The 15,431-nt window shown below is 37.2% G+C and overlaps 1 protein-coding gene and 1 pseudogene across 2 annotated transcripts; one reads left to right on the forward strand and one right to left on the reverse strand.

The window, feature by feature from the left end:
* Positions 1 to 7,351: 7,351 nt before the first annotated feature.
* Positions 7,352 to 9,219, forward strand: LOC139779581 (putative nuclease HARBI1; annotated as a pseudogene).
* Positions 9,220 to 12,428: 3,209 nt separating this feature from the next.
* Rps9 (ribosomal protein S9) lies at positions 12,429 to 15,116 on the reverse strand. 2 transcript variants are annotated; one of them, XM_071717981.1, is made up of 4 exons: positions 14,968 to 15,116; positions 14,462 to 14,699; positions 13,555 to 13,741; positions 12,429 to 12,662 (listed from the first exon to the last, which is right to left on the reverse strand). In XM_071717981.1, the coding sequence occupies exons 2-4, from the start codon at positions 14,682 to 14,684 to the stop codon at positions 12,491 to 12,493; spliced, it is 582 nt and encodes a 193-aa protein (XP_071574082.1). In that variant the 5' UTR covers positions 14,685 to 14,699; positions 14,968 to 15,116; the 3' UTR covers positions 12,429 to 12,490. The 2 variants fall into 2 exon arrangements, with proteins under 2 accessions (XP_071574082.1, XP_071574081.1); XM_071717980.1 differs by having other exon boundaries at positions 14,462 to 14,733.
* Positions 15,117 to 15,431: the final 315 nt, after the last annotated feature.

Below are 15,431 nucleotides of genomic sequence, written 5' to 3' on the forward strand. Positions count from 1 at the left end.
GACCACGGCGTGAAATCAACATGCCGCGAGGAGACTTAGAAAATTTTTGCTCGGGCGAGCGCTAGTAACATGTGCTGCCGCGACGCGGCTACATGCGCCAGTATTTTCTCGTAAGCAAAAATCCTTACGCACTAGGATAAAAGGCGAGCTTGTGAGATACTTGGCTCTAATATTTTTCGTGATACCTCCGAGATATCATATAGTGCAGAGATGGCAAAATGCAAAATATTGGAATAGTATCGAAGCATAATTTTGAATTTATTGCGAATTCTTATGAAAAGAACTTCTTTTATATTTGAAAGACTCAGAATTGGTGACATAAAAATGAATTTCTTATGAACTCTTAAGAATCATTTTAGAAGAAAGAATAAATACGGAAAAAGAATTAATTTCAAAAACCGAGAATTTAAAAAAAAATTCTTCTTTTCTTCTTGCTATTTAGGTTGTATGTAACATATATCTGCTTTTAAATAAGGCATAGATATCCGACATATATGCAGAATCATATCTGAGATAAAATTATCATGGCTTTTTATAATCTTGGAGATGTCTCTGAGATATTCTCATGATATCTTGAGGCAGTCAGATATTCCGTCATTCAGATATCTTCTAGATATCTTGGTGATATATTTTGCTGTGTACGTGGATATGCATGCGATAGTACGATAGTTCAATTAACTATTTATAGCCATATATAAGAGAGTTTAATTAAATACTTGATTTAATTTTGTGTAAGATAGTCATTTAAGAAATTAAACTTGTGTTCTTTTATATAATGTATTTAATTCATATAATTATTTACTGCATTACATTTTATTTTACATATGGAGGGGTAAAAACCACAGTGGTGTAAGTCAAATTTTTAAAAATATTTTCTCGTGTGCATAGATGCACTTTATATGTTGTACAGATTGCATCTATGCACACAAGAAAATATTTTAAAAAATTTGACTTACACCAACCCAGGTAGCATTAATGTCTAAAAGACATCATAAAGATGTCTTTAAGATGCCAGAAATCTTAAAGATGTCTTTATGATGTCTTTTAGACATTAATTGCTACCTGGGAATATAGTATTTACCCCTCCATATATATTGTACCTGCGCTAAAAATAAAAATAATAAAAACAAAAATAAAAATAATTACCAAACAATTTTTTTTCTTTCGGCATTATATCATTTGTGATTACTATCAATTGATTCTCTATTATTTAATGATATTATTTCACTTACGAAACATTTTTCAGGACATACATTTATACATCACTATATTCATATATATTTACATTATTATTTATACACTAGTTTATACATCATTCATCAGCGATAGCACTATACATTCAGAGTGCAAGCGTATTCCAATCCAAATTTTATGCCCGTTTACGCTCGGTGAGCAGCGGCGTTCCTTATTGACGCTGTCATTTTGTGGGCTCAAGTCACGTGCACCAATCACGCGGAATCCTCGAATGGCCAGTCTCTAGTCGCCATGACATCTGGTGGTCGAAAGTGAAAGCACTAAAATGTAACATCTCGTGGCATTGTAATTACCTTTACGTTGTATTTTTATTAATATGGATATTGAATTTTTTTCTCCGCGTTGTAAATCTACGAGCAGAATTAATTGTTCAGTTCGCGGTTGTGAAAGTAAGGCTCAAAAAACTTTAAATGATCGATTTCATTGCTTTCCCAACTCCAATGAGTGCTTCATATATGTCAAACATTTATTTGACAATTTAGAGAAAATTGATCGTTTCAAACCCTGGAAAAGTCTATTAAAAATGTAGAAAGTGACCCTTTATATGAGAAAGTGTTACCTATCCTGCGCCATATTTGGTTAAGCCCCGCCCTCATGTCAGATCCCAATTGAATTTGCCGTTTTAAATTTTTGATTTTTTTAAATTTTTGAATTTTTATTTTGAATTTGAAAACAGTGGTTTCGAGAAACTTTCAATACAAATTTTTATGCAAATTGAACAATTTTTTGTATTTTTAGTCCGCCGTTTTGAATTTCGCAATTTTGATTTTAGATTTGAATTTAACGACCCCAAAAATATAAAAATATAGTATCCCGTTCTAATTGCTGGAGTATAAGTATCTTTTTTGAATGTGCAGATATTTCCGTCATGGAGTAGTCTTGGCCAATTTTATTTTTGCGGATATTTCCGTCATTGACAGTCAAGGGGTTAACAATAAGAAGGAGCAAAACGTAGCATCGATTCGTGACTTCTGCGTCGAATCGTACTATTAAATATGAATCAAGGGCCCGTGTTAACGAATTGAGGATCATTTCCCTCCAGACCGGTCGCTTGTCACGGCACAAGTACGATGACGGAAATTTCTGTGTTGTTTACGGAAATATATGCACGCTTCCCTCCGGCGAGTCGTAATTCAGGATTCCCTCCTTGCATTATTTATGCTTGCATGCAAATACGTGCGCACGCGTTATGAATGACCCGCGCGATACGTGCTAAGTACCGTTGAGCGCGGAAAATAATCCGCTTCCGGTAATCGCATTTACGCAGAATTAATTATCAGCGCACACAGAGAGTATCCGGAGAGAGAACATTTTAATCGCTGACTATATTCACAGAACGATCGGCACCGGTTCCGAAGGAGCACGTCCTGTGAATCCTTCGAATCCCTTTGGCCCTCCCGGAATTTCACTATGAATTCCTTATTATTATATTAAATAATTCCTTCGTGTTATATTAAATAGAATTATACAGTAAATTGTTTCTTGGTTGGCATCCCATGAGCTATTTTTTTCGAAAATAAAATATTTTCCTCGGAAAAAAACATTATAGGAGCTTATCGAGGAGAAGTTGTACATAAAAAAGAGCTTCGACGTTATTGAACGATTTGAAATTAACTAAACTTAACGGTTTACCTAACTAAACGCTGTAATAAATAAACCGTCAAGAAGTTAAGTCGATGTGTGAATATCAACGGTGTGGATACACCATGTAAAACGCGTCTCTATACAAAATGCTGAGGAGAAGAAAAATTTCAGAAATTTCCGTCCCCGTTGCCTACGCGACGCCGCGGCCGGAGCGTCGCGATGCGTTGACCGTAGACGTGCGTCTTCAAAAAGTAAATAAGCCGTGAAATATTGCACGTTCGCGGCAAAAGCGCGCGAGACGGAGGGTGGGGGGCAGCCCTATTATCCATCACGAGGACTGTCAGCCCCATGTGGGATAAAGTCGATCGTGTATCTCGCCGAGACGTTAGCCCTCGATATGTCGAAGGGCACGAAGACGACGACGACAACGACAATGACGACCGACGGCGCAGCGTTCGATTATGTCTCCTCGGTGCTGGGTAAAAAGTAAAAAGGATCCGACGCGATCGTGAATAATCTCTCCCTTTACAAGAATTGTGGGGGGGGGGGGGAAAGTGCGGATATACGCGACACCGGGTGCTCAGCAATAATTCGTTATACCCCCTAAGTTATTATTTTATCGGTTGTTATGAGATACTTTAACGCGTCAATATCCTCGTAAACGCTCAGTTCGACATCATTACAGCTTTCTTTCTTCCATCATTCAGATAATATTTGTAAAGCAAAATTAAATTTTGTAATTATACATCGTGTATATAAGGTACAGTAATGTAATTATGGAGTAACATATTACATTTTATGTAAAGAACGTAATAACACGTACAAAAATATTTAATGTAATTAATGATATCAATGCATACTTATTACAGAAGTTTTTTATAAACGTTTCGTTTTCTGTAATTTTGTTCATTAGAGATAATCACTTTGTTATTATTTTATTGTTTTATTTTACATATTCGTTACTATAGTAATCCCGATTATCGTTAATTAATATCGCATATTTCAATTAACTTGTTCGCGCAAACGTACCGTGGAAAATTCATACTACTTAATGTATTTCTTTTTCTTTAAATGAAGTGTAAATATAAGTATGCAAAAAGTGCAAGTGGCATAAAATTACATAAAGGAAACCTTGTAGTCGTCGATGAACCTTCGATCGCGTATAAAGCCAGGTCTCATCAACCAAATTTTAAAGAATTATACACGAATTAAATATATAAGGGTAGAATTTTTTTTAGTTTTTGATGCCAATGTGTTCAGAATATTCTAAAACATCGAAAAATTACTTTTTTTTTAATACCCGTGTGCGTGCGTGCGTGATGTGTATGGTATTAGAAGTGTTGTGATAGCTCTAATTTACGTAATTCTTGAGATATTGGACTCAATTTTGGTAAATTTTTACAATTAGGGCCCCAACGAGAAATCAATTGAAAAGAGGTAAATTCTATGTATTTTTGCCCCCCGAATCTAAAACTGTTGATAAAATTTGGGGGTTGCTTGTATTTTTTAAGATATCGTTAAGAAAAAAAAAAAAACACTAAACTCGGATATTTGGTTTTTTTATTTATCAAATACGGATTAATTATTACTCATTGTCGGTTGTATTCTCTTCCGGTGGAAAAAATTTTCCGATGGCTTCGAAAAAAGCAACTATTCTATCGCTAAACTTGTATCGCCGTTTAAAAAAAAATTCTGCCATGTATCCGATGAGATGTCCGATGAGAACGCGTTGTGGACGGTGCTGATCATCCAAATACCGAAATGAGATATTTTTTCGGTGTGTGGACGTTTTTATTATCCAAAACGCGATGTGTGCTGTGACGTTGCAGTTTCGCTGCATCGTGGCAGCGCCCCGCCGCCGTCACAAGGCGCGGGTTTTCGATAATTATTCGTTTCGCGCCCGAGGACGGTTCACAGAGTCAGAGCGAGAGATCTCCAGGGGCATAATTATAATTGCGTTTCCGTATTTTGATCCTTTTTTTTGTTATTTTGTATTGATACGTGGCGCCTCACCGAGCTGAGACTGGAGTTCCTGAGGAGATGCAGCGGATCGTAAAATGCGGAATGATATATTCGACCGAGAGGAATCGAGCCAGGATATCGATCGACGCGAGCGGACCGCGGCGAGACTCGCAGGCCGGCGGGCGCAAGGGAGCGCGGAAGGACACGCGCGTGGCGCATGATACGGCGAAGGATGGACCCGTAGAGGCAGGGCCCCGGGACGCCGGGGCGGAATGAACTTCGCCTGCCCTCCTCACCCGCAAAAAGGACTCCGGGGTGGATGGCCACAACTCCCGGGCCGAAACGAGAAACACGGGGACGTTAGCGTCTCGTCCGCTACCGGGAAGGATCCCGGCGAAATCGTCATACGTGCGAGGAAATCTTAAGCGCCCTGCGGGAGCCGGAATTGTCGGCCCTGCGCAAGGATACGTCGCGAGCTTGCGGGCTCGCCCCTAATTGGTCCGCGCGTTAACGTCGAGCGGCTGCGTACGCCCGGGGTGGGGCGCGCAATCGATTCCGCCATCGAGCGAAATTTCGGGAGCACTCCTGGATCGTCCTCGATAGCCTTCGCACGCGTAAAAGTTGTCGCGATAATACTTCTTGGCGATTCTGTTGGTCGATTTGGCGATTCTCCTGACCCTTGGGGCGACGGCGAGGAGCTTCCAGGGAGAGCAGAAGAACGGTGAGGTTGCCTCGGTAATATTCAGCATGTAAAGCCACGATACCGCCCTCCGGGTTGCGCTCTCGCTCGGGAATAATTCAATGTCGACGTTGCTCGCCGACCAGGCGTAGATTTCGCGATCGAGAACGATAGCGAGGGGCACCGGAATGGTCTCGTGGCCACGGGATTTTGACCGAAGTTTGCTGGCCTCTGGAGATCACGGTCGATGCGTCGATGACGAGTTCCGATATCGGGAATTCGCCCCGTCTCGCGACCTTCGCGTTCGCGTCCGCGCGTTTTCTTTATGCGTCCTAATTCTTACGGTCGGGACTTAGATTCCACACGCGGCAGTAATGGCGTTCGAATATTTCTGTTAGAAGTCGGTTGTTCGCAGGGTTATCTCGTGAGAAATAAAGCGAGTCAAATGATTATATTATATTTCTCTGATTTATTATAACAGACTCAGAGTTCGACACGTCTAAACAAGAAGGGCACGCCCATGAGAGAGAGAGAGAAAAGATGGTAGACTTGACCTGAATAAAACATTAAAAAATAAAAGTTACTTAGAACCTTTAATGCTACCAATCACAAATTATAAAATATTTAACCATTACAGTCATAGAATAGATTAGATACATAGGTTTGGAATAATTGCTCAATATGTCCAACAATTTCATGTTCGGCAATTTCATGCATTAGGATATTCGCGTCAGAGTAACATTTAATTCGCATTTTCGCGTTGAAGTAATTGCGTTCCGCTGGTACTTGCGTCGAGATATTATTTGCGTTAGATTAATAATTGCATTTGGTCGTTTCTCGCGCTGGAATGAGTGCGTTCAGAGATTATTCGCGTTGGAATATTACTCGTGTTCGGTGGATCTTGGCGTTGGGATGTCAAGTGCGTTAGAAAATAATCGTTGGGCTGTTTCCGGCGTTAACGTATATGATTCGCGGTGACTTATTCGCGTACGAATGACTGCGTTCAGCCCGTGTTTGCGTTAGGATACGATTCGCGTTAGAATGGCATTCGCGTTCATTATTGCGTTCCTCCGTCGCTCGCGGTAATTTCGTGTTTTCGCGTTAGTTATAGTATTTTGCGTTGTTACTCGCGGTAATTTCGTGTTCTCGCGTCAGTTCTAGCACCTTGCGTTGTTACTTGCGAGAATTTCGTATTTTCGCGTTAGCTACAGTATTTTGCGTTAGGTCGAGGGCCTCTGCCTCTCATTCTTCGCGTTAAAGTATTGCTGGCAATAACGTGTTGCGCTTGGACGTGGCTTGCGCTACAATTATCGCTCGCGTTAGATTAAGATATTCGCGTTAGATTAAGATACTTGCGTTAGAGTAGGATACTTTGGCGACAGAATTCCTGTGCAGTTTTGGACGTGGCGTTCACGCACTCCGAGCGTGGCCCACGACACTTTCGCGATACTTCGTGTTATTGATACTATGATTTCGCGTTTATCCCGGTTATGTCATATTCGGCTGTGTCGTTTTGCCGATATTCTATGTTAGTTGTAAGTTTAATTTTCTGGATCACGACGCATCCCTCGCGTCTGCTGTGAATTAACGTATGATTAAATCTGTTCCGTTACTGTATCTTATCCAAGCTCGAGACTAAAATCTTTCATGCTACGTTATCTAACTGCGTTCATTTACAATCGGAACAATTTATCTAAGGTCTGAGTTTGATATTCTCATCTTCCTTTTTCTTATTAATTATACAATTAATGTCTGCCTTTCATAATTGCATTCTTCTTTTGTTCAACGACTCGTTACAATAAACCTTGTTTTCTCAATTCATTAACTATGTGAGTATGATTTACGCGTCACCCCGCCGAATGTTGCGCTGCCCTTTTATCAACCTCGCCCATACTCTCTCGCACGCCGGATTCCTTGCGTTTTGTGTTTCCGGATTTGCGCAGTTTTGGAGTATTTCGTGGACGCGTGTCTACGCGTCTGGCGCCCAATATTAAAGTTTCGCGTCGGGTTACCGAGCCGTGCGAGGAGTTGTCGGAGAAGCCCATCACCCTTCTCTCCCCGGAAAAGTGGTATTCCGTAATTCAGTGAAACGATAAATGTCGTTAAAGTTGTCGATAAAATATCGAACTTTGTCGTTAGATTATCGAGGGGTCTCGTACCCCTCGATAAGCAATAGCGACAACATAACTAGACATAGCGACCAATAACTTTGAGTGGCTCCGAGTAAAGTGTATAGAAAGTGTACGAGTAAATACAGTGTATTTTTTATATAATAAAAATATATCATTAAAGAAAGCTCGCAAAAAATAATATTACAGCAAAATTAAGTATGAAAATAATATGTATTACAAATGTCTTAATATCTAAAATTAATCAAATAAAAAATAATTTTAGGTTATATTTTACTTATAATCTTTACATGCAGTATAAATCATATACGTTTTTAATAAAAATTTTGTTAAGTTTAAATTTTGATAAATTAATCTTTTCGTGTCTATATTTTGAAGGTACAATGGCTGAAGTATATTTAGCATGGAATGTATTACTCTTACAAGAAAGAGTTAGGAGACTTGAAAGAAAAGTAGAAAGAAGATTGATGCGCGATGTTCAAAATCCATTTCAACTTCCTCGATATGAATTTATTGCACAATTTAGACTTCCTCAAGATTTAGTCATGCAAATTGTTAATGCTTTGAGACAAGATTTATAAAAACAACGTATAACTGGCTTGTCTCCAGAACTCCAAGTGTTAGTAGCTATTGGTTTCTTTGCTCACGGCAGTTATCAAAGACCAGTTGAAGACCAATGTGAATTAGTTAGTAAGTCAGCCAACTGCTAGCCGTTGTATACGCAAAGTGGCACGATTGATAAATATACGTTTATTACGCCAATGGATAAAATTTCCTATGACGGCACAAGAAAAAGCTGCAGTACAGAATAAATTTGCACAAGCTGCACAGCCATTTCCTGGAGCTATTGGAACCATCGATTGTACATACATAAATATTCTTGCGCCGCATATTCATGAGGAATCATATGTCAATCATCATGGCAATCATTCCTTGAATGTTCAAGCAGTAAATATAATAATCATCAAAAGTTTTATACTTGTCTCATTTATTAATTTAGAGTTATGCAAACTATATAAACAATATACATAATATTAAACACACACACACACACACACGTATGTATGTATTACTATCTCTGTAATATTATATTATTAGATAATTCAAATATTTTTTCAGATAGTCGATCCAGATATGATTTAAATAGAAAACACACATAATTTATTATTTCTTTTTCTTTAATTATAGTGTTGTAACATATTTACGTTTTTTACGCTCACTTGGCCTGTTCTGTGTTGCATTTTTTGAAAACATAAAGAAAGTATTAATGTTTGGAATATGTAGTCAAGTTTAACTATGACAAACTTTAATTTTAATTTTATTTACTTTAACTTTTATTTACTTTAACTTTAATTTTGACGCACATTGATCCATGTAAGTTGAATTTCTAATCCGCTTTGTTTCTATTTTATATTACCGGCAATTTACGTTGTTTCAGCATTAACTTGATATGGACCCAAAATAGAGGTCGAAACGTCGTTATAATTATTAAATTATTGCCAGTCAGGCCGACTAATAAAAAGTTTATATTATTTCATCACTGGCGAAAGATTATTTTTGAATTTAATTTTAAGCTAATATAATACCTTATTGTGACATACATGGATTATCTACTACATTTTGTTCGGTAACATTATAATCTATATTTTATTCTCTTTCATTCCTACCTGTAAATAAATAAATAAATATATATATATATATATAACAATTTAAACTTAAATAGGAAACATACACATAATTTATTTTTTTTTCTTTAATTATAGTGATGTAACATATTTACGTTTTCTGCTTGTCCCGTTCTGTATTGTATTTTCTACGAATATAAAAAAAGTATTAATATTTGGAATATGTAGTAAAGTTTAACTATGAAATAAACTTTAATTTTAAATTTTGAGGTAAGAAATTACTGTTGAGCATAGCACCTTAGAGAAATTCGTAGAAACGCGAAAGTCAAATCGAGCACCTTTGTTATTTAACCTCAACTTATTTTAACGTTCTTAAACTCATTAGAAAGGATGTTTCAAAGACGAGATTTTATTGGCTGGATACTACAGCGATAGAGTTATATGAATCAGAGTATACTCGTTTCGGTAACGACGTCGGTACCGCATTTTGTATCGATACGGTATCGTTAGCCTAAGTTACAGAATAGCTTTATCGTTACAGTGTCGTCTGCGCAAGCGACAATCGTCGCTACATAACGATAGCGACATCGTCGTTAGAAAGTTAGAGAATAGGCATACAGATGTATCATTCTCAAGGTTACGTAGTGATTGACCAATAAGAGATTTGCCCAAAAATTGCCATTATGCGCAATAATCAATAATACACTTTGTATTCTTACATCATGCTCTTGTCATTTCATAAGTTGCTGGTTTCACATATTATATCACATATTATATATTATTTTGATAATTTATGTCATTTTGATAATTTATCAACGATGTCCGTGATTGCTCTAATTTACGCAAATTTTGAGATATCGGGCTGAATTTTTAATCGATAGAGTAGGGTAGACCGGGGCACGTTGTCACATCGGCTTTATTTAAAAAACTAATAATCAGAGGACTACACCCGTTATTCCCAAAACGTGTTAGTGTATGCCCATCTTTGGTATGTTTACAGTGTTGAGATTGCCCCAGCTGTGTTGACGTAAAATCAACTTGAAAGTTTTTTGCGACCGTAAGTAAAATTTTATTGTCTAATATTCAACGTACTGCACATGAAGCTTATGTTTTTTCAGAATAGACTTTTATATTATCTTAAAGTATGTACTTTTACCTACCGCGTGTAATACCTAACCTTATGAATATCTCAAACGTGTCGACCATGAGGCTGTTTGGAGTAAAAAAATGCCCTCGGGGCACGTTGTCACATACAATTTTGATATCACTCTAACCCTCTATTGTGTTTAGCTTGCTCTTCTTTACCGACTTCTTTGTCGATTGGATTTATTATCTCTAGGGTCGTTACTCATCGATATTTCGTTATGCTCGCCAGCGTGCCTATAAAATGTGTATCAATAAGTTGCGCATTCGAGTGGAATTCTTGTATTTAGATTAAGACGAAAATTTTGTACTTTTTTGAATTAAAATAAATGTTTCTGTGAAGAATTTTACTTTTTTACATTGCAGCGCACTATAATATATTGATATTTACGTTGAATACAGTTTGGATAACATTTTGCATGCAATTACATTTGATGTGACAACGTGCCCCGTGACCGGGGCACGTTGTCACAAGCGACCTGTCGTTATTTATTGTTATGTAACAACTGTAGAGTAACAATCACACAAAATTCGATACTGTCCAATTGAAGCTGAGGGTTCACTCGAAATTTTGGCATATCAAAGTACTTTCAAATATTAAATGTAAAAAATACAAAAAATATTGAACAAAATGTGTGACAACGTGCCCCGGTCTACCCTATCATTAAAAGAAGGTTGGTATTGAATTTGGCGATGATTGGAAGAGTTCTTTTTAAAAAATTTTTAAATAAAGAAAATTAGGGACCTGATTAAGGACCTGTCCCAGGCCCTAAAGTCCATATGGGATGGCACCTAGAAGAGGATTTGGAACTCGTAAACGTTCTATGAAAGTTATATAAAAATAAAAAAAGTATGCAAATTCGGAAATTCCTCATAAGAGGAGCTTTGTGAGCGAAATAAAATGTTGATGAAGCAATGTCCAAGTTCCTAATTTGCACACTTAAAAATAGTGAGAAAGCAATTTATTTATTAATTGATATTAAACTGTTGATAACACAGCGTACGATAAAATAACTATTCCTATCAGCTCTCTTGATAGAAATAATTTTTGCATCGTAGAATGATATACTTAACGATAAAACCGTTGAGAGAATGAGATGAAATCTCGTCGACTTCAAAGGTTAACTTTTATAATGAATCTCTCGCCAACAAGTTTTTCTTGATACTTTTTACGAGCCCTTCGAGCGTCGTTTGGGGTGTTCGACACTTCTAATGGAGGGTGACACGCGACGGGAGATATTTAATGGTCCAGCAGTTGCGTCTTTAAGAACTCATCTTTGCCACGGAGAAATATCGATGAAAATTTTCACATATTTTTCTTCGTACTTTTTTCTCTTTCTCTTTCTCTGCCTAGCTAGTATTTTAAAAAAAGTAAATAACAAAAGATATATTTTTATGTTGCAATTTCTATTTATTGCATAAATAAATAATAATAAGCACCAGAAAACAATACATTTCTTATTCTATATAATTAAATATTGCTTTCTATAATTTTCATCTGTAATCGATACACTATTATATATATATATATATATATAAAATTTCTTTTATAAAAAAAACTGTTTACTAGATATTCGGTAAAAAGTACTATTTGTATCTTCGGCGAAGGATATACTCCCGTGTAAGTATATTTCATCATAAAACAGAATTTAATATCGTCTAATAAAATCATAAAATAAAATTGTTGATAATTTGCCAAATTTTGCTACATTTTGAGTGCAAATGCATAATTCACATTCTCGAAGGATTATTTGCGGACCAACTTTTCACGATATCACGGTAATGATTGAATAAATTAATTAGGTAGTTATAAACTCAGTTTAACTTGAACTTTTTTTCATTCAAAAATATAGATGCAAATTTAATCATCATACATTCAAGAAAATAAAATAGAAAAAAGGATTTTCAGCAAATTCAATAAACATTTCAATCAAATTTTAGATTCCATTTTTCAGATGCATCTTCTACATATACTTTGAGTTTTTATTTGAAAAGAATAACGTTTGAAATGATTCTGTTTGAAAGAAGGAAGAAAAATAAGGAAAACAATAGTGACAATCGATTATCGCGCTATATATTTATTGATATAATAAATGGCGATAGTAATAATCATTTTAATCTTCTTCCTCTTCTGGTGCGGCACCACCACTTCCTTTCCTCAAGTTCTTCCTCTTGACACGGCCGGGTCTGCCGCCGCCGAAGGGCGACTTGAGCGAGAAATCGATATGCTTCTGCGAGTCCAGTCGCACGATGAATGACGGAATATTCACCACCTGTTTGCGCACTCTGCAACGAAAGATGGCTACTAATCACTCGGTCTCCTCGGGCTTGCATCGTAGATTAGTCACAAATTCTTTCGTTACAAAAAGCAAGGACTCTACCAAAACTTATCCCTCTTTTTCGACGAGAACAAAGAATCTCAACAACTCGACAGACGTTAAGTGCCGATAAACAGCATTTAAGTGGCCTGCATAAATCAAATTAAGTTTATAACTGAATTCTCGACTCAGTGAACGCAATCAACCAGGTCCGGTCGATAAGGTTTCATCGTCTTGGTACCTGAGTAATAGAATTCGTTTGTAATATTACCTTGCGACATCGCGCCAAATGTTAATGCATTTCAATATAAAATTTCTGTTGAAAACGCGTGAACATTCAATTTTTAGCATTGTAAAACATCCGAATAATAAAGTCTCACATTAAAACGTAATTTTACAATATAAAATGCTAAAAAATATAATTTCTTTTTTTTGCTCTTTTTAAAAAATATTGCGAATAGTATCCTGACAAAATAATTACAAATTTTAATATCTTTAGGGGATATTTTATACTCAATAATCAAGTTACAGAATTTTAATCCAATTACAGAAATCTAAGATCTAACAAAATCGATCATTTAGCACATAATATGTGAGTGTATGTAGCCTGGTCTGAAGCCGAAAAAGGAACTTATATAACCTTAACCGGTGATTAATCCAGGCTTTTTATCTGGCCTCAAAGATTAGAAGTGTGCCGCGAGGATTATTCGACCACTTCTTGCCCATTTTTTAAGGCATTTCTTCAAACTTCCAAATTGTGCTTAAAACTAAAAATCTCTTTCTCGACAATAAAACATTTTCTTCTTTTTTCAGATATTTTTTCTTCTTGTAGTAAAGACCATATTGTTATTATTATTTACCGAATATGACGTTGGCGAATGAGAACGCGGGCATGATGGATGGATTTAGCTAAGCCTAGCTTGAATACTTGGGTCTGCAGACGTCGTTCCAAGAAGTCCTCGATCTTTAGACCCAATACATAATCGAGCTTCATGTGAGCTTCATTCAATACGCCAATCCTTACTAAGCGACGCAGCAGGGCATTTCCTGTGAAAACGTTCTTGTGTGTTATACATAGAAATTTAGAAAAAACTAAAAAAAAATTTTTCGTAAATCTTTCAGAATCTTCATACTCATTTCTACAAAAGCATTCAGACAAGAGGTGTCATGGGTTATCATCATGTGTTTTCCTATCATTTTTATGTCAACTACATACATAGTTATTTAACCCTGCAACTGTACATTCTTTTTCAGCATTCACTAACAGTATATATAGGTCATTTGCGTTTGCAGCATATTAAATAATCTAAAACTTTACCAAAAATTCTGAAAAAATTCATAGGTGTTTCTTGAGATCTTAACTACAAGTTTAAACAATAATGTTATAAAATTAATTTTGTAATTGTTAATTCAATCGCGTTAGGTAAACAAACCTTTGCTGCCGAACCATATAGTCAAAGCACCGAGGACGTAAATGACCCACATGTACGGTTGCAGGGTTAAAGCACACTAGTCTAATCTAATCAGAAATGTATTGCATACGTAAATGTATGTCAATGGCTGTGGTCCACTTAACGCTACAAATGCTTTGAAGCATTCCTCTTCTTCTTTCTTTCAATAAAGAAAGACAGAGAAGAAAAACGCTTCAAAGCATTTGTAGTGTCAAATGGACCACAGCCTATAAACATATATGTGCTTGTGACACATTTGTAGATGCAATACATTTCTGATTAGATTAAACTGATATAACCTCGTGATATAACCAACCTTCAAAGAGGCGCTTTGGATCTTTTTCCTCCAACGTGAGCAATTCACGAGCAGCTTTACGGATCTTGGCCAGAGTATACTTTACTCTCCACACCTCGCGTTTGTTACGGAGACCATACTCTCCGATGATGCGTAATTCCTGGTCGAGGCGAGCTTTCTCATACGGCCTTCTGGGCGTGACATAGGTCTTGGAGAAGACCGATGGGATTCTTCCGTTAACCATGTCGGGAGATCGTCACTTCAGCGAAAATTATTATAAATTACATAGATACCTACAGTAAAAAAGAAACAGTCGATTTTTAGATCTGATTTTCGCGATTCGAGAACGGAACGTCCGCCACGTGTCCGCAATTCAACGAAGAAGCGAAAGACACGTCTCAAAGTGTCTCGATATAAAAAATCGTGCGTTGGAATAAATAGAAACAAGATTCGCTGGGGCTACCGTAATAGAGTAGATTATCTGAGTAGAGACGCAAATAGCGTAATTACTCGCGGATATTACTTACCTGTAGCAGCGTGATGAGAAAGAACCTCTCACCGAGACAAACGCGACAAAAATGGACGTCATGGACGAAGGACGAACGTGACCGAGCAGTTCAGCGGCGCCGCAGCGCCGACGCCGAGCACCAAGTATGTGCGTTCAGAAATTCAACTAATGCTGCGTTCCCACTATACGCGTCGCGCGTCGCGTCACGACGCCGCGTCATGAGTTATCCAATCAAAACGTTTCATTTTTATGGCAAGATCTCGCGTCGGAAATGACGTCATAAAATGAAACGTTTTGATTGGATAACTCATAACGCGGCGTCGTGACGCGGCGCGCGACGCGTATAGTGGGAACGCAGCATTAGGGTGCCGTCCCATGCAAACGGAATTTCGGAAAACGGAATCTCGGAATCATTCTGATTGGTTAGCCTCATGGGGCTTGTACTGTGCCCCATGGGGCTAACCAATCAGAATGATTCCGAGA

This window comes from Temnothorax nylanderi, unplaced genomic scaffold (assembly GCF_030848795.1).
Source record: "Temnothorax nylanderi isolate EJ_2023f unplaced genomic scaffold, tnyl_v1.0 TNYL_tig0233_pilon, whole genome shotgun sequence".
Taxonomy (NCBI): Eukaryota; Metazoa; Arthropoda; class Insecta; order Hymenoptera; family Formicidae; genus Temnothorax; species Temnothorax nylanderi.